Below are 26,523 nucleotides of genomic sequence, written 5' to 3'. Positions count from 1 at the left end.
TATTCGCAGTCAATTGATCATTGGAAATGAAGATGTTCAAAAGCTAGATTCTGTTGTTCAATATCCACTATCCAACAACCATGAGGTTATTTGCTCTGCAACTGAGAAGGCTAACATGCTCACCAGTCAGTTTGCCTCCAACTCCACACTGGACCCTGCTAACCACCCTCTCCCTGACTTTCCTTTGCGGACAGACGCCACACTAGACGATCTGAAAATCACCCTTTTTTTTATGCCATCATAAAACATCTTGACACTGCAAAAGCATGTGGACCTGATCTCATCCCGGCTTTGCTATTAAAAAAGTGTTCCGTCGAAGTAGCTCAACTTCTCTTCAAACGTTACAACAAATGCTTTAATGAATCTTGCTTTCCTGCCTGCTGGAAAACTGCTTCTGTAGTACCAGCTTTCAAGAACTCTGGCGAAAGAACTAACCCGGTAAAATATCGCCCCATTAGCCTCCTCCCACTTTTCGCCAAAATATTTGAGACCATAATTAACCAAGCTCTAGTCCATCACTTTATAGATACTAAACTTCTGACTGACCAACAATATGGATTTAGACATGCCCGTTCCATAGCAAACATCCTAACTGTAATCTCAGAACTTATATACCATTCACTGGACAAAGCGGGGGAGGGTAGAGCGGTAGCTCTAGATATATCTAAGGCTTTTGACAGGGTATGGCATGAAGGTCTTCTCAGGAAAATCAGATCATATGGTATCACTGGAAGAATACTTAACATAATTAGATCCTTCTTAGATAAGAGAAAAGTCCAAGTTGTCCGCAGCAGTCGTACATCTAAACAATATGATATAAATGCAGGAGTGCCTCAGGGGTCTATCCTTGGACCTCTATTATTCCTAATATTCATAAATGACCTCACTGGCAAAATTGCCTGCGAGATGGGTATATATGCTGATGACACCATGCTCTATAACAGACACAACATGAAAACAAATGAACACATATCTAAAAAAATGGCAGAAACACTAGAGGACAAACCTTCAATCTGTAGTGGAATGGGGACAACAATGGATGATCACATTCAATGCTGTCAAGACTAAACTTGTTTCCTTCAATAATTACAAGAAACCTTCTCTACCACCAATACCAATGGCCAATGACTCTTTATCTGAAAGTTCATCTTTTAAACTCCTCGGCCTAATGTTCACAGGAAACATGAGCTGGAACAATTACATTGAGAGTATTTCCAGGACCACTGCGAAGAAGGTAGGTTCTTTCTACCGTGCTAGAAAACTACTAATGCCCGAAAGTATCCTGTACCTCTATAAGGCCATCATTCGCCCATGTATGGAGCATTGTTGTCATATTTGGGATGGTGCATCTGCCACTAGTCTCTTGCTCCTAGACAAGGGTCAAAAGAGAGTCGCCAATCTGATAGGTCCTGAACTGTCATCTAAGCTTCAGCCTCTGTCCCATCGACAAAATGTTGCATCCCTCTGTCTGTTCTACAAGTACTTTAACGGTGAATGTTCTGACGAACTGCAAGCACTTGTGCCCCCTTGACGTAAATACCTCCAACAAACCCGACAAGCAGCTAAATCCCACCCCTTCAAAGTTGAGATCCCTAGATGTAAGAGAGCTTTCTACTCCAGTAGTTTCTTCCCCAGAACCGCTAGACTTTGCAATTCCCTATCGGGTTCCTGCTTCCCCAACTGTATTGACATGCAGAAGTTCAAGTGTAATGTGAACCGATATCTTGCTGCCCAACTCCCTACACAGTACCCCTGATACTTATGTCCCTGATAGTAGGCCCCTACATGAAAGAAAGTGGCAATGTGTCTTGTTTGGGGTGAAAATGTAATTTTAAAAAAAAAACATGAAAAAACTCTTTTTAAGTGAAGCAAACTTTCCTTAGAAACAATAATCTTGTAATTTAAGAAGTAAAACCGACACAGATTTTTTTTTTATATAAACATTTATTTCTTAAAAACTACAAAACAACTCAGTTTCGATGGTATGAGTTTGTGCTTTTCATTTTTTTTTTAATGACATGGTGTTACCAGAAAATCAAAGTCTTAAACAGTGATTTTTTTAAAATGTTCAGATTAGAAGGATGATATATTGTCACATGAAATGAATTAGAGATGATTTTTTCTAAATGTTCAGATAAGAAGGATGATATATTGTCACATGAAATGAATTAGAGATGATTATTTTTAATGTTCAGAATAGAAGGATGATATATTGTCACATGAAATGAATTAGAGATGATTTTTTTCTAAATGTTCAGAATAGAAGGATGATATATTGTCACATGAAATGAATTAGAGATGATTTTTTTCTAAATGTTCAGAATAGAAGGATGATATATTGTCAAAATGAAACGAATGAGATAATTTTTTTCTAAATGTTCAGAATAGAAGGATGATATATTGTCACATGAAATGAATTAGAGATGATAATTTTTAATGTTCAGATTAGAAGGATGATATATTGTCACATGAAATTAATTAGAGATGATTTTTTTCTAAATGTTCAGAATAGAAGGATGATATATTGTCACATGAAATGAATTAGAGATGATTATTTTTAATGTTCAGATTAGAAGGATGATATATTGTCACATGAAATGAATTACAGATGATTTTTTTCTAAATGTTCAGAATAGAAGGATGATATATTGTCACATGAAATGAATTAGAGATGATTTTTTTCTAAATGTTCAGAATAGAAGGATGATATATTGTCACATGAAATGAATTAGAGATGATTTTTTTAAAATGTTTAGATTAGAAGGATGATATATTGTCACATGAAATGAATTAGAAATGATTTTTTTAAATGTTCAGATTAGAAGGATGATATATTGTCACATGAAATGAATTAGAAATGATTTTTTTCTAAATGTTCAGAATAGAAGGATGATATATTGTCAAAATGAAACGAATGAGATAATTTTTTTTAAATGTTCAGAATAGAAGGATGATATATTGTCACATGAAATGAATTAGAGATGATTTTTTTCTAAATGTTCAGAATAGAAGGATGATATATTGTCACATGAAATGAATTAGAGATGATTTTTTTCTAAATGTTCAGATTAGAAGGATGATATATTGTCACATGAAATGAATTAGAGATGATTTTTTAAAATGTTCAGATTAGAAGGATGATATATTGTAACATGAAATGAATTAGAGATGATTTTTTTAAATGTTCAGATTAGAAGGATGATATATTGTCACATGAAATGAATTAGAGATGATTTTTTTCTAAATGTTCAGAATAGAAGGATGATATATTGTCACAGGAAATGAATTAGAGATGATTTCTTTCTAAATGTTCAGAATAGAAGGATGATATATTGTCACATGAAATGAATTAGAGATGATTTTTTTCTAAATGTTCAGAATAGAAGGATGATATATTGTCACATGAAATGAATTAGAGATGATTTTTTTCTAAATGTTCAGAATAGAAGGATGATATATTGTCACATGAAATGAATTAGAGATGATTTTTTTCAAAATGTCCAGAATAGAAGGATGATATATTGTCACATGAAATGAATTAGAGATGATTTTTTTCGAAATTTTAAAATAGAAGGATGATATATTGTCACATGAAATGAATTAGAGATGATTTTTTTCTAAATGTTCAGAATAGAAGGATGATATATTGTCAAAATGAAATGAATTAGAGATGATTTTTTTTAAATGTTTAGATTAGAAGGATGATATATTGTCACATGAAATGAATTAGAGATGATTTTTTTTAAATGTTTAGATTAGAAGGATGATATATTGTCAAAATGAAATGAATTAGAGATGATTATTTTTTAAATGTTTAGATTAGAAGGATGATATATTGTCACATGAAATGAATTAGAGATGATTATTTTTTAAATGTTCAGATTAGAAGGATGATATATTGTCAAAATGAAATGAATTAGAGATGATTATTTTTAAATGTTTAGATTAGAAGGATGATATATTGTCACAATGAAATGAATTAGAGATGATTTTTTTTAATGTTCAGAATAGAAGGATGATATATTGTCAAAATGAAACGAATGAGATAATTTTTTTAATGTTCGGATTAGAAGGATGAAATATTGCTCACATGAAATGAATTAGAGATGATTATTTTTTAAATGTTCAGAATAGAAGGATGATATATTGTCACATGAAATTAATTAGAGATAATTTTTTTAAATTTTAAGATTAGAAGGATGATATATTGTCCCATGAAATGAATTAGAGATCATTTTTTTTTAAATGTTCAGAATAGAAGGATAGTTTATTGTCAAAATGAAACGAATGAGATAATTTTTTTTAAATGTTCAGAATAGAAGGATGATATATTGTCACATGAAATTAATTAGAGATGATTTTTTTCTAAATGTTCAGAATAGAAGGATGATATATTGTCACATGAAATGAATTAGAGATGATTTTTTTTAAATGTTTAGATTAGAAGGATGATATATTGTCACATGAAATTAATTAGAGATGATTTTTTTCTAAATGTTCAGAATAGAAGGATGATATATTGTCACATGAAATGAATTAGAGATGATTTTTTTCTAAATGTTCAGAATAGAAGGATGATATATTGTCAAAATGAAACGAATGAGATAATTTTTTTTTAAATGTTCAGAATAGAAGGATGATATATTGTCACATGAAATGAATTAGAGATGATTTTTTTCTAAATGTTCAGAATAGAAGGATGATATATTGTCACATGAAATTAATTAGAGATGATTTTTTTCTAAATGTTCAGAATAGAAGGATGATATATTGTCACATGAAATGAATTAGAGACGATTTTTTTCTAAATGTTCAGAATAGAAGGATGATATATTGTCACATGAAATTAATTAGAGATGATTTTTTTCTAAATGTTCAGAATAGAAGGATGATATATTGTCACATGAAATGAATTAGAGATAATTATTTTTAATGTTCAGATTAGAAGGATGATATATTGTCACATGAAATGAATTAGAGATGATTTTTTTCTAAATGTTGAGAATAGAAGGATGATATATTGTCACATGAAATGAATTAGAGATGATTTTTTTCTAAATGTTCAGAATAGAAGGATGATATATTGTCACATTAAATGAATTAGAGATGATTTTTTTTAAATGTTTAGAATAGAAGGATGATATATTGTCACATGAAATGAATTAGAGATGATTATTTTCTAAATGTTCAGAATAGAAGGATGATATATTGTCACATGAAATTAATTAGAGATGATTTTTTCTAAATGTTCAGAATAGAAGGATGATATATTGTCACATGAAATGAATTAGAGATGATTTTTTTCTAAATGTTCAGAATAGAAGGATGATATATTGTCACATGAAATTAATTAGAGATGATTATTTTTAATGTTTAGATTAGAAGGATGATATATTGTCACATGAAATGAATTAGAGATGATTTTTTTCTAAATGTTGAGAATAGAAGGATGATATATTGTCACATGAAATGAATTAGAGATGATTTTTTTCTAAATGTTCAGAATAGAAGGATGATATATTGTCACATTAAATGAATTAGAGATGATTTTTTTTAAATGTTTAGATTAGAAGGATGATATATTGTCACATGAAATGAATTAGAGATGATTTTTTTAAATTTTAAGATTAGGAGGATGATATATTGTCCCATGAAATGAATTAGAAATCATTTTTTTTAAATGTTCAGAATAGAAGGATAGTTTATTGTCAAAATAAAACGAATGAGATAATTTTTTTTAAATGTTCAGAATAGAAGGATGATATATTGTCACATGAAATGAATTAGAGATGATTTTTTTCTAAATGTTCAGAATAGAAGGATGATATATTGTCACAGGAAATGAATTAGAGATGATTTCTTTCTAAATGTTCAGATAAGATGGATGATATATTGTCACATGAAATGAATTAGAGATGATTTTTTTCTAAATGTTAAAATAGAAGGATGATATATTGTCACATGAAATGAATTAGAGATGATTTTTTTCTAAATGTTCAGAATAGAAGGATGATATATTGTCAAAAAGAAATGAATTAGAGATGATTTTTTTTTAAATGTTTAGATTAGAAGGATGATATATTGTCACATGAAATGAATTAGAGATGATTTTTTTTAAATGTTTAGATTAGAAGGATGATATATTGTCAAAAAGAAATGAATTAGAGATGATTTTTTTTAAATGTTTAGATTAGAAGGATGATATATTGTCACATGAAATGAATTAGAGATGATTATTTTTAAATGTTTAGATTAGAAGGATGATATATTGTCAAAATGAAATGAATTAGAGATGATTATTTTTAAATGTTTAGATTAGAAGGATGATATATTGTCACAATGAAATGAATTAGAGATGATTTTTTTTAATGTTCAGAATAGAAGGATGATATATTGTCAAAATGAAACGAATGAGATAATTTTTTTAATGTTCAGATTAGAAGGATGATATATTGCTCACATGAAATGAATTAGAGATGATTATTTTTTAAATGTTCAGAATAGAAGGATGATATATTGTCACATGAAATTAATTAGAGATGATTTTTTTCTAAATGTTCAGAATAGAAGGATGATATATTGTCACATGAAATGAATTAGAGATGATTTTTTTTAAATGTTTAGATTAGAAGGATGATATATTCTCACATGAAATGAATTAGAGATGATTTTTTTCTAAATGTTCAGAATAGAAGGATGATATATTGTCACATGAAATGAATTAGAGATGATTTTTTTCTAAATGTTCAGAATAGAAGGATGATATATTGTCAAAATGAAATGAATTAGAGATGATTTTTTTTAAATGTTTAGATTAGAAGGATGATATATTGTCAAAATGAAATGAATTAGAGATGATTTTTTTTTTAATGTTCAGATTAGAAGGATGATATATTGTCACATGAAATGAATTAGAGATGATTTTTTAAATGTTCAGATTAGAAGGATGATATATTGTCACATGAAATGAATTAGAGATGATTATTTTTTAAATGTTTAGATTAGAAGGATGATATATTGTCAAAATCAAATGAATTAGAGATGATTTTTTTAATGTTCAGATTAGAAGGATGATATATTGTCAAAATGAAATGAATTAGAGATGATTATTTTTTTAATGTTCAGATTAGAAGGATGATATATTGTCACATGAAATGAATTAGAGATGATTTTTTTAATGTTCAGATTAGAAGGATGATATATTGTCAAAATGAAATGAATTAGAGATGATTATATTTTTAATGTTCAGATTAGAAGGATGATATATTGTCACATGAAATGAATTAGAGATGATTTTTTAAATGTTCAGATTAGAAGGATGATATATTGTCACATGAAATGAATTAGAGATGATTATTTTTTAAATGTTTAGATTAGAAGGATGATATATTGTCAAAATTTAATGAATTAGAGATGATTCTTTTTTTAATGTTCAGATTAGAAGGATGATATATTGTCACATGAAATGAATTAGAGATGATTTTTTTAAATGTTTAGATTAGAAGGATGATATATTGTCACATGAAATGAATTAGAGATGATTATTTTTTAAATGGTTAGATTAGAAGGATGATATATTGTCACATGAAATGAATTAGAGATGATTATTTTTTAAATGTTTAGATTAGAAGGATGATATATTGTCAAAATCAAATGAATTAGAGATGATTTTTTTAAATGTTTAGATTAGAAGGATGATGTATTGTCACATGAAATGAATTAGAGATGATTATTTTTTAAATGTTTAGATTAGAAGGATAATATATTGTCACATGAAATGAATTAGAGATGATTTTTTTTAAATGTTCAGATTAGAAGGATGATATATTGTCAAAATGAAACGAATGAGATAATTTTTTTAATGTTCAGATTAGAAGGATGATATATTGCTCACATGAAATGAATTAGAGATGATTATTTTTTAAATGTTCAGATTAGAAGGATGATATATTCTCACATGAAATGAATTAGAGATGATTTTTTTCTAAATGTTCAGAATAGAAGGATGATATATTGTCACATGAAATGAATTAGAGATGATTTTTTTCTAAATGTTCAGAATAGAAGGATGATATATTGTCAAAATGAAACGATGAGATAATTTTTTTTTAAATGTTCAGAATAGAAGGATGATATATTGTCACATGAAATGAATTAGAGATGATTTTTTTCTAAATGTTCAGAATAGAAGGATGATATATTGTAAAAATGAAATGAATTAGAGATGATTATTTTTTTAATGTTTAGATTAGAAGGATGATATATTGTCAAAATGAAATGAATTAGAGATGATTATTTTTTTAATGTTCAGATTAGAAGGATGATATATTGTCAAAATGAAATGAATTAGAGATGAATATTTTTTTAATGTTCAGATTAGAAGGATGATATATTGTCAAAATGAAATGAATTAGAGATGATTTTTTTTTAATGTTCAGATTAGAAGGATGATATATTGTCACATGAAATGAATTAGAGATGATTTTTTAAATGTTCAGATTAGAAGGATGATATATTGTCACATGAAATGAATTAGAGATGATTATTTTTTAAATGTTTAGATTAGAAGGATGATATATTGTCAAAATCAAATGAATTAGAGATGATTTTTTTAATGTTCAGATTAGAAGGATGATATATTGTCAAAATGAAATGAATTAGAGATGATTATTTTTTTAATGTTCAGATTAGAAGGATGATATATTGTCACATGAAATGAATTAGAGATGATTTTTTTAATGTTCAGATTAGAAGGATGATATATTGTCAAAATGAAATGAATTAGAGATGATTATATTTTTAATGTTCAGATTAGAAGGATGATATATTGTCACATGAAATGAATTAGAGATGATTTTTTAAATGTTCAGATTAGAAGGATGATATATTGTCACATGAAATGAATTAGAGATGATTATTTTTTAAATGTTTAGATTAGAAGGATGATATATTGTCAAAATTTAATGAATTAGAGATGATTCTTTTTTTAATGTTCAGATTAGAAGGATGATATATTGTCACATGAAATGAATTAGAGATGATTTTTTTAAATGTTTAGATTAGAAGGATGATATATTGTCACATGAAATGAATTAGAGATGATTATTTTTTAAATGGTTAGATTAGAAGGATGATATATTGTCACATGAAATGAATTAGAGATGATTATTTTTTAAATGTTTAGATTAGAAGGATGATATATTGTCAAAATCAAATGAATTAGAGATGATTTTTTTAAATGTTTAGATTAGAAGGATGATGTATTGTCACATGAAATGAATTAGAGATGATTATTTTTTAAATGTTTAGATTAGAAGGATAATATATTGTCACATGAAATGAATTAGAGATGATTTTTTTTAAATGTTCAGATTAGAAGGATGATATATTGTCAAAATGAAACGAATGAGATAATTTTTTTTAATGTTCAGATTAGAAGGATGATATATTGCTCACATGAAATGAATTAGAGATGATTATTTTTTAAATGTTTAGATTAGAAGGATGATATATTGTCACATGAAATGAATTAGAGATGATTTTTTTTAAATGTTTAGATTAGAAGGATGATATATTGTCACATGAAATGAATTAGAGATGATTATTTGTTAAATGTTTAGATTAGAAGGATGATATATTGTCACAATGAAATGAATTAGAGATGATTTTTTTTAATGTTCAGAATAGAAGGATGATATATTGCCAAAATGAAACGAATGAGATAATTTTTTTTAATGTTCAGATTAGAAGGATGATATATTGCTCACATGAAATGAATTAGAGATGATTATTTTTTAAATGTTTAGATTAGAAGGATGATATATTGTCACATGAAATGAATTAGAGATGATTTTTTTTAAATGTTTAGATTAGAAGGATGATATACTGTCACATGAAATGAATTAGAGATGATTTTTTTTAAATGTTTAGATTAGAAGGATGATATATTGTCACCTGAAATGAATTAGAGATGATTATTTTTTCAATGTTTAGATTAGAAGGATGATATATTGTCAAAATGAAATGAATTAGAGATGATTTTTTTTTCTGAATGTAAATGTTGAGTGAATTTAAATTACAATTTGTAAATTGAAAAGTCAAAACAATGCAAATATATATTTTTTTAAATAAACAAATTCAAAAATTAAAACTTACTAGGTCTCTATGATTTACATCTTTATCAGGCATGGAATCAGATTGTGTTTCTGCACTTAGAAACCTACACATTATTTTAAATGTATAAATTTGCCCAACCCCTTTGCAAAAATGTTCAATCTCAATGCGTCTAGACAGACAAAAATCATATTGATGTAAAAAAAAATGTGATCACTATTACTTAAATAATATAAACAAAAGCTGATCATATTTGGTTAATTTTAAGCAAAAAACATTTTTAGATATTTAAAAAAAATTGCAACTTGAAGGATTTCCCCATTTGTTTTTCTCTCCATGTTATTTCCAGATTCAGCAGACCGAAAACATATCAGACACCAATTTATTAAAATTGCATAATTTTTTGTGTCATGTTATGCCACACCCAAAGTTTGTGAGAACCATCATTTTCTGCCTGTAACAATATTTAAATCATCTTTTACTAATAGAGTTGATATCTGCCGGGAACTAATCTATACTATTAGCTGTATCAAATTGTACTTTTTATTTTTGTTTTCAAATGGAAATTGATCGAGACAAGGCATGAAACCACTTGATGTAAGAAGCTAAAAAAAAAATATATATATACTACTTCAAGTTCAAAAACAAACCTATAATAAGTGTCATATGAATAGACTAGCAGGGAGACCTGATGTTGTCCATGATTGAATGATGATCAACAAATGTTACACGCCTCCATTTATTGTCATCGAAATCATTTTTTAATCAAATACATTGATTACCTTCTTTAGTTAAGGACCCCCCCCACACACCCCCACAGTATACCAGGAGGAAACTTCATATACCTCCCTGCAGTGACTTAGTCAAGAATACATTGTCTAAATTGCACTGTAGAGAATCTACTGTTGATTTTATAAAATTATTTGTACATAAGTTCAAAATAGACTTCATAGCCTCGTAGAGGATGCCCTTTTCTCTTCCCTGATACTTCTTTCCCACAGAAGAGACATTGCGAGCCTGTCTCTACTTTATCATTATTTTCATGACAAGTGCTTGTCTGAGCGCCAATCTATGACCTCTCCCTCACCCCCGGTCTAACTTTCGAAAGAAAACACTCGTCTAGTTGAAACTACTATCAATAATTTCCCCCACTCATTATCTGTGCCTAAACCTAAATGTCCCATCCAACACGGCCGCAGCCGAGATTAAACTCACTACACGAGTTTGTAGTGTAATTACAATCTTGTCCGTAGCTGAATACTTGATGCTTCGCCAGGGCTATTTATAAATCCTAAATGTAGATTCTATGAACAAAGCCTCTTTCTTAGAACTGCACGCCTGTGGAACTGTGTTCCGTTTTCCTGCTTTCCAACTGACTATAATATGGGTGACTTCAAGTCCAACGTGAACAAGTTCTTGAGTCATCCCTTAAGTAATCCAATTTACACAATTTCCATTACAACATTTTCCCATTGACTACTGTCCACTCATTAACCCTTATCCTCGGGTGGCCTCCAGGCCTGGATAAGTGGTGACTCCTCTGTAAAAAAAAAAAAAAAAAAAAAAATAATGGCTTCACTTAAAGTTAAAAATTCAAAAATCAAGTATCATGGGCTAATTGTGCTCTGAACAGAAACATTCATTTTGAACACATCCTTGTCTGATCATCAAAGAATCAACAGTTGATTTCATAAAATTATCTTTACATAATCACTTGAATGCTAAATGTACAAAGGTCAAATATTATGGTTCAATTGTGCTTGAAAAAAAAGAAATAACACCTCTTTCTTATAAAAGAATCTACAGTTGATTTCATAAAATTATCTTTACATAATCACTTGAATGCTAAATGTACAAAGGTCAAATATTATGGTTCAATTGTGCTTGAAAAAAAAAAAAATAACACCTCTTTCTTATAAAAGAATCTACAGTTGATTTCATAGGCTTGGCCTTTCTGCTTCTGTGTGGATAAAACTTCTCAAATGCACTTGTGATGTTAAATTGTATAAAAGTGTTATAACTTTGGTCAAAATCAGACTTCCTTTTTTTCGGTCATTGATTTTCGATACTTATCAGATGCATTTCTATACAAAGCCTACATAAGAACACTCCCAGACACATCAAGTACCTCTGTGTGAAATTTACAAAAAGTCAGCCCAGTCATTTCAGAGTTCACAGGGAACAAACTCACACACAGTTCTTTTTATATAATATTAAAGATTCCAACCCAGAAAATAGCAATTCTTTCCCCTTTGTCAGAAACATTGCTCATGGAATGTGAGGACCAAAGGATAAAAATAAGAGAGTGAGAGTTACAAGGCTGCTGAAAGTAAACCCATGGTTTACTTTTTATTCTTCTGTAGTATCTGTCCTATTGTTATAAAACCATATTCCCAGGCATTACCTACTCCTTAGGAGAGGGTCTATGATTGTTCTTTATAATAGCATCTTTCCTGACATTACTTTCTTTAGAGGGGATAGAGTAGTATGTGTTAATTTGTTACAATACCATACACCCAAGTTTTATCTCCACCTTTTTAAGAAAAAGGGCGATGTAAGATATTTTTGCTCATCATCTTCTCAGGTTTTATTTTATGGAATTTTTTTAATGGAAATTGCTTCAGACAATGCATGAAGCCACTTGATGTAAGGAGCTGACAAGAATGAAATATGATTATCACAAAGACAGTAAATGCTTGCTTATTGGCCTGAAAAAAATCTGTTAGGATCAACTTAAGAAAAATTAAAGTTACTTCCCTTGGATTGGCAAGGAAGTGATCACTCTTTGATGTAGTAGTAGTAGTAGAAGTCGGCCATGACCACTTAAGGACGAAAACGCACACAGCTTTCAATGAGAGATTTATCATCGTTGCATATCCAGTGGTTCAATTATGATAATTTCACTTGTAAGTTGTTGAATAAATTTGTTGAATGTTGTCCTTCCTCCTTATTTTTACAAAGTTATTTTACATATTTTAAAATCCATATTCTTTATCAACAATCTCTCAAACCACATTCTAAGTTCATTTGTCGTCATATATGCAGACAACCATCTATAGCAAGACTTCAATGGCCAGCAATACTAAGATTTCTCTGAGTCTCTCTCCTCCAATATTAAACACGTGGTACAAAAGGTGGCTGGTCAATTATAATGAATCCAAAACCAAACTTCTATTATTTCACCATCAATGCTTTGATTCCAACTTGGTCCTATTAATATAAATGGCTCTCATCTCAAAGAGCCACTCTGCTTCGACAAACTTCTAAAACCTTCACTTCTGACCTGAAATAGAAGACTTACATTAAATGTTGCCAAGGTTGCTGGAAAAATGGTTGCATCATTCAACTGCTCCAGAAGGTATCTCACTCTCAATGCATCCTCTACATGTATAAGAGCCTAAAGATACTCTCTAAAATGGAATACTGTTGCCACATCTGGGAAGAAGCTGCTCGGCACGCCCTATCATGCCTTGATAGAGTTTAAAACAGGCTTTGAAACTTAATAGCTAATGCTGTTTTCTTGTCCCTGCAACTTCTTTCTCGCAGAAGAGATGTTATGAGTCTAGCTCTACTCTAGTTATTATTTTCATGGCAAATTCTCGACTGTTTCAATTTATTGTCTCCTCCCACCAAACTTTCACAACAAGCACTTGTCTGACTACAACCATTATCAACAATTTTCCCCATTTTCTATCAGTGCTTAAATCTAAATGTAAATTCCATGAACAAAGGGTCTTTCCTATCACTGTCCACCTGTGGAACTCTATACTGTGGATCTGCTTTCCACCTAACTACAACATGGTCATCTTCAAGTCCAATGTAAACAAGTTCTTGTTGAACTGTCTCATTAAATAATCAAATTCTGCCCAATGTAAATCACTAACAGACACCACGTTGTTTTCTCAATGACTACTGTACACTCATTAATCCTTATCCTCAAGTGGCCTTCGGGCCTTATTAAGTGGTGACTCCCTTGTATGAAAAAAAAAAAAAACAAGAGCAGAGCCATCCATGAAAATCTCAGCAAGAAAAAGGACATGCATTGAAAGGTTACATGTATAATACTAAATGGAAGTCAATCAACATTAAATTTTATTAATCCTTTTTTCTATATTCAATAATGACACTAAATTCATGGTAATTTAGTTCTGGGATTTAGCTATGTTAGAAAAAATTAAGTTTTATTATTTAATTTTTTTTAAATGGTTTTGTCTAGCCGTAATAATAATATAATAAACTGTACAAGTCATTCATCTCTCTCTTTCTTTCTCTCGCGTTGCTATCCATATATTTTTCTTGCCCTCTCTCACTCTATATTGATCGAACCACTAGTATTTTTTACAGTCTGTGACCATTTCGAGAAAGAGTGCCTCTCTTTTTTCATTGTCATCATTTAATTTAGATACATGTGTGCACACCGCAAACACATATGTAAAATAGATGGCAAAAGTCTCTTTACATCTAACAACAAAAAAAGAACATTAATACCTTAATATGATAATAATTAACATAAGATTGGAATGAAGAAAATTAAGGGGAGAAGCATTTAGAGGAAAGGTGCCTTTTTCCAATATCATCTAATTTTCATGAGTATGTCTATGTCATCATAAACATATGTAAATTTAATGCCAATTTCATACATATCTTTAAGAGTGGCAGAGGTTTATGGAGTCAGTCCCGGAAATGGCTGAAGCAGTCTACAATCTCAAAATCACTTTGTTTCATATATATTTCAAAGAGTGGCAGAGGTATATGAAATCAATCCCGGAATGGCTGAAGCAGTCTACGATCTCAAAATAAGCATCTTTTACTTGTATGTAAGAATAATAAAGAAAACATTGATGAAAGACATATACATGTTGCATCATTCAAACACTACCGTGCTTGAATATATGGTTAAGTGGCAGTTTTAGTCATTAAGAACTGCTTTAAAGCTTCATTGCTCACTCATTTTTTGACCAAATTTCAAACAATTATTACAGTTTATAGATCACCTTCTCTGCTATATTGTGAAAATTTTTTTTCAATTTTCGTGCAGTAAAACAAAAGTTATGAATTTTTTGGTTTTCAAAATCGTAATAAAATATAAGGAGGTGAGTGACGTTTTTATAACTGGTTTCCATAGCAACCACGTCGCTTCAGCGACTACTGTTGCTACTAATTCACTAATGAAAGCATGAAAGGGAGATAATTGGGGAGATTTTATTGGGAGCAGACGAGTTATGAATTTATTATATTTTTTACTAAAATATCTTGTCCTTTCTTTTCCAGTTTTAACAACTAGTCCTTTACTTTTCCATGTTTAAGCTTAACCATGTTACTTTTTATGCTCGCATTTTTCTGTTGTAATATAGATATATGTCACGTATATATAAACAAGTCAACGCTGGTCAAATCCTGAAAGTCTCATTTATTTATAAATCTTAGCCTTTTGCTATTTTTAGTTACTTTGCATTTTTATTCATAAAAATCATTGATTTATAATATCGACATGACAATAGATCTAAATTTGAATGGTTTTTCTTTAGTGTGTACAGTTTTAGTTACACACATTAAATGGTAAAGTTTACACAAAAAGAATAATGTGACTTACAATGTTGTTGAGAATATAATTCATAATGATTAGTTCATTACTTTACGAGTTTATCTGTACAACTATATATATATATCTGTATCTATAATTAAAGGACACTAGTGTTTCATGCTTATATCAGTGTAGGAGTGACATTTCCTGCTGGCATGAGATTTGAACCCAGCCATGAAGCCACCTTTTGCTCCATTTGCGAAGCCTCTACCTCAGAGCCATCAAGCAATTGTCACAGGAGTGAAGAAATCTAAGAACTATTAAATGCCAAATTTGGGCAGATACATTTGACAATCTAGAGTGTTTGCACGAGCAGAAATCGTAAATGTTGCATAAATGCTAGTTGACTACCGTAGTTATAATTCTGCAGACAGTACCCATTCTTAAGTATTCTTAAAAGCGCTGATTTTATATATATATATATATATATATATATATATATATATATAATCTATGGATAGATTTAGTGTTAATGTCAGAACTTATCACCTAAATCGCTTGAATTTGGCCTTTAAGAGATTTTATTAGATTTTCTTGTCATAAACTTTTCATCCTTCCGCCATTTTTCATAAAATGTGTGCATGTGCGCATGAATAGAAATAGATTAGTTTCTTACTTTTAACTCTTCGACTGCAGGTTGTTCTTCGTCCGGACTCTTATTTCCATTGGTTTCTTCTGTTTTGTTTATTGCTTCATCGATTACATTTGATGTGTGTGTATTGCTGTGACGAGAAATGACGCAGCGTACTGCAACAGCTTGATCTTCATTTAGATCCGATTTACCAGCGTTAATAACTCTGCAACAATAAATGAACAGGAAAGTAAATTAGTTTTGTGAATGGAAAAATAAGATGTAGTGGAGGCAGAAAACAGATTAAGGTGGATCTCATTGCTAAAAATATATTTCTTAGTTGGTTTAATATTAAAATGGTTAATGAAAGTGAAAAATAATTTAAAAATGAATTTAACTTCGGATTGAAATAAAAATCGACCAAAAATCAGACTTATCTTTTCTTACTTACATTTTTAGAATTTATTAAGAAATTAATGTTTACATGAAGTAGTTTTTTTATCTTAACAAAAAAAAAAAAAAAAAAAAAAATTATTTAAAATTTTTTACTTTTCTGGTCACTTGAAATTACCTCTACCTAATCCCTTATTCTCAGAATGATATGCATCCTATATCCACAGTCAAAACATGGTGACCATTTTCACAAATAGACACATCCCTGAAGGTACAAATGTAAAAAATAAAAAACAAAAACAAACAAAAAAAAATGGAATTTTAAATGTAAAAATTTTACAACTTTCAAACACATTTTCTTTGGATGAAAATGTATTTTATACTAGCAGAAATTAAATCAGGTCATTTTCTATGGGGCAACAATTTTATCGTTCCACTCCGTAACTTGACAAGATACCTCCCTCTCTGCCATAAGGACTCGGGTAGATATATGCACAGAATTGGAGTATATTTATAGCAACTTCACCTTAAATAAAGAGCGACATCTAGAATCAGACAAGCAAGCCTTCATGTGCTTTCAGCTAGCCTTTCAACACTGCGTTATATTTTCTCTACCATTTTCTTTCAAATCACGACTGTACACTAATCAATCATGTCTTTGATAATATAGATGCAGCATTCTCCTTAGATACTAATGCCCAATTACATGTTTGGTGACTTTAATGTCCACCATAAAAATTAGCTTAATTTCTCAAGTAGATGCTGTACTGATAGTTTCTCTATAGCCTATTACACAGACAGTCATGTTCCCAATCCACCTGGCAGATCGTGAACACCAGCAAGCTTCACTTCTGGACTTATTCTTTACCACAGTACCCAAGGATTGTGTAACTAATGCCAATAGTTCACTTGGAAATGCAAAACATGTCATGATATCCGTAGACATCCCAAAGTGAGGAACCGTTGCTCAAAACAACAAAGTACTATAAAAAAGGCCAACAGGGAAACCATAAGAGGCCACACCAGAGATGCCGCATGGACCAATATCTCTTCTTTTCCTGCTGAACAGTGCACCAATGAGACAACTGAATGGTGCAGAGTCAGCATTGATCACATGTTCCCACACAGATGGTTCACTACAGATTGTGCAGCCGCCATTGCACAGAGAAAGCATGCATTCCACCGGTTTGTCCGTCATAAATCAAGAACAAATAGACAAAAATTCACAGATGCTAGAAATCATTGTAAGAGTGAAATATCTACAGCCAAAAGAAGGCATGCTCAAATAACTAGGAAACGCATAGAATCGCAGAAGATAGGAACTGCAAAATTTATAATAGTGTACTGAATAAAAGACAATCAGTAATTCCTCCACTATCCAACAACCAGAAAATCGCATGCATAGCAACTGAGAAGGTGGAACTGATTGCCTGGTGATTCGCCTCCAACTCCACCCTACAGCCAACAACTCCCTCCCAAATTTCCCTATGCAAACAAAAGACACACTTTATGATCTGTAATCACCCCTTCTCATGTCTGCTATATCATAAAAACTCAGACATCTCCAAGGTGTGTAGGCCTGATCTCATCCCTACTATAGTAATGGGAAATGTTTTTGACTCCTAATGGGGGGTATGAGACCAATGATTTCGACAATCGTTTTTATAACCACCGGCCGTGCTAACCAACCAATGAAAATTTTCCAAAATTACTATAAAAATTGTCGAATTTTGAATTCAATCAGTCCGCCGTTAAATACGTCACAGACCACAATAGGAGATGAAATAAGAAAATGAAGAAAAGAAGAGATGAAATAAGAAAAAAATCTATTACTCTTATGTGACGTCTGAAAATAATATAATCGACATTTTCACTAAACCTATAAAAAGAATAAAATTAAAACATTTTATAACCAAACATTTTGGGATCTGATTATGAATAAACCCAAAAAGAGAAGCTTGAACAGTCGAAATCACACCAAAAAATTGTAAATTGTCCCAGGCAGGACGTTAAACTGCGACCATTTCTATCTTACTAACCAAATTAATCAGGAGATATTAACCTAAATAACCAATAAATATTAACTACCCATGCGAACCCCCTTGGAGCTGATGGACCCGTAGGTCTTCCCAGGTCATCCGTCTAGGAGAAAGAAAACTTTGAAACTAAACCTAGGGGAGGGAGGCCTCTTCAGTCCTGGACGACAACCTTCCTAGAGCTGGTGACTCAAATAAATCACCGGTTGGCAAACCTAAACTGCTTACGGAGGAGATAGGCTCTGTCTATCGCCCGGCTTTCATACTCCTTCTTTGCCTATTGGCCAGGCATAGAGGTACTATCACAGGGACTCGTCTGAATCACCCAGTGGTTGACCTTGTTTTCTGACTAGGGCAATGAACGCCGCTTTTCCCCGCTCCCGTCACATCCCATCCCCCTAAACTGGGCACAGTGGGGTGCTTCAATGCCATATATGTCGGTGCAGTTGGACTGGTCTGGCTTTGCCTAACGGATTGAGGGTACCGGATTGACAGTTCCTGACTGCTGTTTCCGACTGATAGTACAGGAGCCCTAACTCTTTGGTAGCGCTTAGAGTGGCTGCTCCACCAACAGTTGTAAAATATCGGGATGTTTGTAGTGCCATGTCGCGCATGGAAAGGGACCCTGCACTCATCCCTGGAGGGCTTTCCTGAGGCCACAATCCTGTGGGTGAGGACAGCCGATGGTCTACTTGTATTGCATGTCTGGTATTCAGGCACAACTACTTGTCCATCACCCCCTCACTCACCCTAACTGAAACTTTTAAATAAAATGAAATGACAGCTCAAGCAAAAGTTATGTTTAAACCAGGACCAAACTCAAAGAAAACCAACCTGCCTCCTGCCTTGAGGCTTGCATTTACTAATATCCGCGGGCTTAGAACTAACTTAGTTGATGTTGAGTCATTTCTCCTTGTAAACACCCCGGATATCTTAGCATTAAGTGAAACTAACCTTCACTCCTCTATTCCCTCTAACCACTTTAACATGCCTGGTTATCTCCCACTCTACCGTAAGGACTCGGACAGACATATGCATGGACTTGGAGTCTATATTCGTAACACCCTCCCCCTGACTAGAGAAATAAAACTAGAATCAGAGGACCAGGCCTTTATATGCTTCAGACTAAATATGCAACACAATATTAGCTACTTGTATTTTCTCTAACGCTCTCCCTCAAACCAAGACTGTACCCTAATAAACAAAGTCTCAGACAGCATAGATATAGCACTCTCCCTCGATACTAGCACACAAATACATGTATTTGGTGACTTCAATGTCCACCACAGTAACTGGCTAGGATTCTCTAATCACACAGACGTAGCTGGTAGCGCAACACATAGCTTCTCTATATCCCATTCCCTATCTCAGTTGGTTACATTTTCGACATGTTTCCCAGACCAGCACGATCAACATGCCTCACTTCTAGATCTCTTTCTGACAACGGTTCCCAATGACTGTACAACAAATGCCCACAGCCCACTCGGGAATGCTGATCACGCTGTGATAATGGTAGAAATCAGCCTAAATTCTCGCCCTAAAATTGAAGACCCACTACTCAAAACAACGAGGTATTACAAAAAGGCTGATTGGGAAGCCATCAGGGAGCTCATCAGAGATGCCCCATGGCAAAATATCTTTACTCTTCCAGCGGAACAGTGTGCAAATGAGACCACTGAATGGTTCAAAACTGCTATTGAAGCACATGTTCCCGCACGGAAATACTATAGCAAGCCCCACTCTCCCCAATGGTTTACTTCTGCTTGTGCAGCTGCCATTTGTCAAAGGCAGCATGCGTTCCGCAGATTCAACCGACATTCCAGCTCAAATAAACAGAAGTTTATAGAAGCTAGAAATAATTGTAAGAGAGTGATAGAGATTACTCTGAAACCACCAGAAAACGCATCGAAGTACAGAAATTAGGAACCCGGGATTTTTGGAAAATCTACAACAGCGTAGTAAATAATGGACAGTCAACTATTCCCCCACTATCAAACAATCATGAGGTTGCTTGCACAGCAACTGACAAGGCTAATCTGCTTGCCAGTCGGTTTGCCTCAAACTCCACACTGAACTCGGTACACCACTCACTCCCTGATTTTCCTCTGTGAATAGACGCCACACTAGACGATTTGAAAATCACCCCTTCTCAGGTATATGCTATCATAAAAAACCTAGACACCTCAAAAGCATGTGGACCAGATCTCATCCCGGCTGTGCTATTAAAAAAATGCTCTGCCGAGGTTGCTCCAGTTCTGTCCAAACTTTACAATAAATGCCTTAAGGAATCTTGTTTTCCCGACTGCTGGAAAACCGCCTCTGTGGTACCAGTCTTCAAGAATTCTGGCGAAAGAACTGACCCACTAAATTATCGCCCCATTAGCCTCCTCCCGCTTTTCGCCAAAATATTTGAGTCCTTAGTTAATCAAGCCCTAGTCCAGCACCTAACAGCTGCTAAACTCCTGACTGACAAACAATATGGATTCAGGCAAGCCCGTTCAACAGCAGATATCTTAACTGTAGTTTCTGAACGTATATACCGTTCATTGGATAAAACAGGGGAGGGTAGAGCGGTGGCCCTTGATATATCTAAGGCTTTTGACAGGGTATGGCATGATGGTCTTCTAAGGAAAATTAGATCATATGGAATCACTGGAAGAATTCATAATGTAATTAAATCCTTCTTAAGTAATAGAAAAATCAAAGTTGTCCTCGACGGTCGTACATCCAAACAATATGACATAAATGCGGGAGTACCTCAGGGGTCTATCCTTGGACCTCTATTATTTCTGATATTCATAAACGACCTCCCTGATAAAATTGTTTTGGAGATGGGTATATTTGCCGATGACGCCACTCTCTATAACAGATATGAGGGGAAAACAAATGAACACATATCCAAGGAAATGGCAGAAACACTAGAGGATGACCTCCAATCCGTAGTGGAATGGGGACAAAAATGGTTGGTCACATTCAATGCTGCTAAGAGTAAGCTTGTTTCCTTCAATAACTACAAGAAACCTTCTCTACCACCAATAGCAATGGCCAAGAACACATTGCCTGAAAGTACTTCTTTTAAACTCCTCGGCCTAACGTTTACAGGGAATATGAACTGGAATAGATACATTGAGACCATTGCCAAGGCTGCTGCAAGGAAGGTTGGCTCCCTCTACCGTGGTAGAAAACTACTTATGCCTGACAGTATCCTATACCTCTATAAGGCCACCATTCGCCCATGTATGGAGTACTGTTGTCACATCTGGGCTGGTGCATCTGCTGCTTGTCTCTCGCTCCTGGACAGGGTTCAAAAGAGAGTCGCCAACCTGATAGGTCCTGAACTGTCATCTAGGCTTCAGCCTCTGTCCCATCGACGAGATTTTGCATCCCTCTGCCTGTTCTACAAATACTTTAAATGGTGAATGCTCTGACGAACTGCAAACACTTGTACTTCCGACGTAACTACCCCCGACAAACCTGACAAGCTACTAAGTCTCATCCCTTTACAGTAGAGATCCCTAGATGCAAGAAAGCCTTTTACTCCAATAGTTTCTTCCCCAGAACTGTGGGTCTTTGGAACTCCCTTCCGGGATTCTGCTTTCCCAACTGCAATGATATGCAGAAGTTCAAGTGTAATGTTAACAAACATCTTTCTACTCATCTCCCTTCATAATGACCCCGCTAATTAAGTCCCTGATAGTAGCCCCCTGCTTCAAAGTGGCACTGTGCCTTGTTTAGGGTGAAAATTGAATAAAAAAAAAAAAAAAAAAAAAAAACAACTGATACCTAACAATGTTTCCAGTGTTTATTAAAAAAAAAAAAAAAAATATATATATTTGTGAATTTTTGTGCATATATGTATTTGAATAGGGTCTTATTTGTATGCTTATATATATATATATATATATATATATATATATATATATATATATATATATATATATATATATATATATTTGAAAAGTGTTTATTTTTATATGTATCCGATTTACAAAAAAAAAAAAAGAAAAAAAAAAGGCTTCTTTTTCACACATTATACCACTATATTAATAATTCTTTTTGACCAATCAGAATAAAGACAAATTTCCCCAAAACACTCCCCCACCAAAAAAAAACAAAAAAAAAAAAACAATTAGTTTATTGGTTTATTTTTATTTGTTCATTTATTTGTTTATTTTTATTTATTTTTCTTTCCTTTTCTCAAGTCAAACCAAAATTGAATCCAAAAGGGTGTGTGTGAAATGTTTTTGACTCCCGATTATTAATTGCTGCCCACCACAGCAATATTTGGCACAAGGCCGGAAGGTGGGGATTAAAGCAGGCTCCCCTAAATGAGGGGCACTCCTGCAACCCCGTCGGAATGCCCCGGTCGGGGCGCCTCAGGCAGTAAGCAATGAACTTACTCCACCAGAAAGCCTGGTGACAAGGCCTGGGAGGGTGGACCTCATAGGTATTACCCAGGCGGCGTATCTCAGTCTGACAGGTGCTGGGCCTGTTCCCGGTCCCTCACCTGTTGAGCTGAGTGTCAAGAACGAATCCTTGACAAGTACTCTACCCTATCTTCCTGCAGCCGAAGCCTCTAGGAGACACATCCCCCAACATGAGCGATGGGGGGTATGAGACCAATGATTTCGACAGTAGTTTTTATAACCACCGGCTGTGCTAACCAACCAATGAAAATCTTCCAAAGTTACTATAAAAATTGTCGAATTTTGGACTCAATCAGTTCGCCGTTAACTACGTCACAGACCACATTTGATTCTTGGCCGCCATCTTTGTTACTAGCAATTACTTTTCTTTTTTTTTTCGGGACTGCACTGCTTCTCCACCTCCATCTTTGTTCAACAGGATATCTCAACATTTAACAATAGTGTAGTGAATAAAGGACAATCAGTAATTCCTCCACTATCCAACAACCAGAAAATCGCATGCATAGCAACTGAGAAGGTGGAACTGATTGCCTGGTGATTCGCCTCCAACTCCACCCTACAGCCAACAACTCCCTCCCAAATTTCCCTATGCAAACAAAAGACACACTTTATGATCTGTAATCACTCCTTCTCATGTCTGCTGTAACATAAAAGCTCCAAGGTGTGTAGACCTGATTTCATCCCTGCTATAGTAATTAAGAAATGCTCAGCTGATCTAGCCCCTGTACTTTCCAAACTCTACAACAAATTATGGAACACAAAGAAATTTATTATGATACGAATAACTATAGAAACACTGAAAACAATACTAAAATCTTGGAAAAAACAAAAAGATGAAAAGAAATTGGAATCAGAAGGAGGAATGATATACAAAAACAGGACACTGATGAAAACAACCGAAATATTACGAAAAATCTTCATAGTTAGATGACACTAGTAAGTCATTTAAGGAGTAGATAGACTCTGTCTATCGCCCGGCTTTCATACTCCTTCTTTGCCTATTAGTCAAGCGCAGAGACACTATCTCAGTGATTCGACAGAAACACCCAGCGGTAGATCTTGTTTCCTGGCTAGGGCAACGAACGCCGTTTTTCCCCATTCCCAGCACGCCCCACCCCTAAAACTGAACATTTGGGAGTGCTTGAGTATGAGATATGCCTGAGCAATTAGATTGGGTTGACCTTCTTCTAATGGGTTGAGGGTACCGGATTGACAGTTCCTGGCTGCTGTTCCTAACTGGTAGTACAGGAGCCCTAACTCTTTGGTAGCGCTTAGAGCGGCTGCTCCATCAACAGTTGAATAATATCGGGTTGTTTGTAGTGCCATGACGCGCATGGAAAGGGACCCTGCACTCATCCCCGGTGGGCTTTCCTGAGGCCACAATCCTAATTGGAGAAAGGTCAGCTGAGGGTCTACTTGTGATGCATGTCTGAAGCTCTGCATAACCTCTCGTTTAGCTCCCCCTTACCTAAACCGAAACTCCTAAAAAAAAATATGACGACAGTACAATCTAAAAATAAGCTTAAACCAGGATTAGGGACAAACAAATTCAACTTGCCTCCTCCCTTGAGGCTCTCATTCACAAATATCCTAACTTAGCTGATGTTGAAGCATTTCTCTTAACAAATACCCCGGATATCTTAGCACTAAGTGAGACTAACCTACACTCCTCCATTCCCTCTAACCACTTTAACATGCCTGGATATCTCCCACTCTGCCGTAAGGACTCTGACAGACATATGCACGGACTTGGAGTTTACATTCGTAATACCCTTCCCTTGACTAGAGAAACAAACCTAGAAACAGATGATCAAGCCTTTATGTGCTTTAGACTAAACATGCAACACAATATTAGCTACTATTATTTTCTCTACCGCTCTCCCTCGACTCAGGACTGCACCATAATAAACAAAGTATCTGACAGCATAGACACGGCACTGTCCCTCGACACTAGCGCACAAATACATGTATTTGGTGACTTTAATGTCCACCACAAAAACTGGCTTGGATTCTCTACTTACACAGAGGCAGCGGGCAGCACAACTCATAGCTTCACTATATCTCACTCCCTATCACAAATTGTTACGTTTCCAACCCGTTTCCCTGACCAGGAAGAACAACACGCATCACTTCTAGATCTGTTTTTGACCACAGTTCCCGATGACTGCATAACAAAGGCTCACAGCCCACTTGGGAAAGCTGATCATGCAGTGATAATGGTTGAAATCGCCCTAAACTCTAGAGCCAAAATTGAAGAGCCAGTGCTCAAAACAACGAGATATTATAAAAAGGCTGACTGGGAAGCCATCAGGGAACTAATTAGAGATGCCCCATAGAGAAATATTTTCTCTCTCCCTGCTGAACAATGTGCAAACGAGACCACTGACTGGTTCAAAACTGCAATCGAAGCGCATGTTCCCATGCGGAAATTTCATAGTAAGCCCCACTCTCCCCAATGGTTTACGTCGACTTGTGCAACTGCCATTGCTCAAAAGCAGCATGCATACCGTAGGTTTAACCGACATAAGTCCAGTTCAAACAGACTGAAGTATATAGAAGCTAGGATAATGTTAAGAAAGAAATAGCGACAGCTAAGAGAGAATTTACGGAAACAACTAAAAAGCGCATCGAAGCACAAAAACTAGGAACTCGAGACTTCTGGAAAATCTACAACAGTGTAGTAAATAATGGGCAATCAACAATTCCCCCACTAACCAACAATCACGAGGTTGTCTCCTCAGCAACTGCCAAGGCTAACATGCTTGCCAGTCGGTTTGCCTCAAACTCCACACTGGACCCTTCCAACCACCCCCTACCTGACTTTCCTATGCGGACAGACGCCACGCTAGACGATCTGAAAACCACCCCTGCTCAGGTGCATGCTATCATAAAAAACCTTGACACTTTAAAAGCATGTGGACCCGATCTTATCCCAGCTGTGCTATTAAAAATGTGCTCAGCCGAAGTAGCTCCAGTTCTCTCCAAACTCTACAACAAATGCCTTAATGAAGCTTGCTTTCTGGGCTTTTGGAAAACTGCTTCTGTTGTACCAGTATTCAAGAATTCTGGCGAAAGGACAGACCCATCAAATTATCGCCCCATTAGCCTCCTCCCACTTTTTGCCAAAATATTTGAGACCATAATTAACCATGCTCTAGTCCATCATCTTACAGATGCTAAACTACTGACTGACAAACAATATGGATTTAGACAAGCCCGTTCCACAGCAGACATCCTAACTGTGATCTCTGAACGTATATACCATTCACTGAACAAAGCGGGGGAGGGCAGAGCGGTAGCTCTAGATATATCTAAGGCTTTTGACAGGGTATGGCATGAGGGTCTCCTCAGTAAAATCAGATCATACGGTATCACTGGTAGAATACTTAACATAATTAA

The 26,523-nt window shown here is 33.8% G+C and overlaps 1 protein-coding gene across 2 annotated transcripts in view; it reads right to left on the bottom strand.

Moving 5' to 3' along the window:
- The window catches only part of LOC145277299 (protein phosphatase 1H-like), a 94,549-nt gene that overhangs the window by 40,727 nt on the left and 27,299 nt on the right, over nt 1-26,523 (bottom strand). For both annotated transcript variants that reach the window (XM_080128807.1, XM_080128790.1), the window contains exon 2: nt 16,314-16,494. In XM_080128807.1, the coding sequence (XP_079984933.1) occupies nt 16,314-16,494 (181 nt within the window). The remainder of the gene's footprint in view (nt 1-16,313; nt 16,495-26,523) is intronic.

Source organism: Euprymna scolopes, chromosome 1 (assembly GCF_053919585.1).
Source record: "Euprymna scolopes isolate OS-2025 chromosome 1, ASM5391958v1, whole genome shotgun sequence".
Taxonomy (NCBI): Eukaryota; Metazoa; Mollusca; class Cephalopoda; order Sepiida; family Sepiolidae; genus Euprymna; species Euprymna scolopes.
Note: the sequence above shows the minus strand (reverse complement) of the source record. Positions and strands in the feature narration are given on the sequence as shown.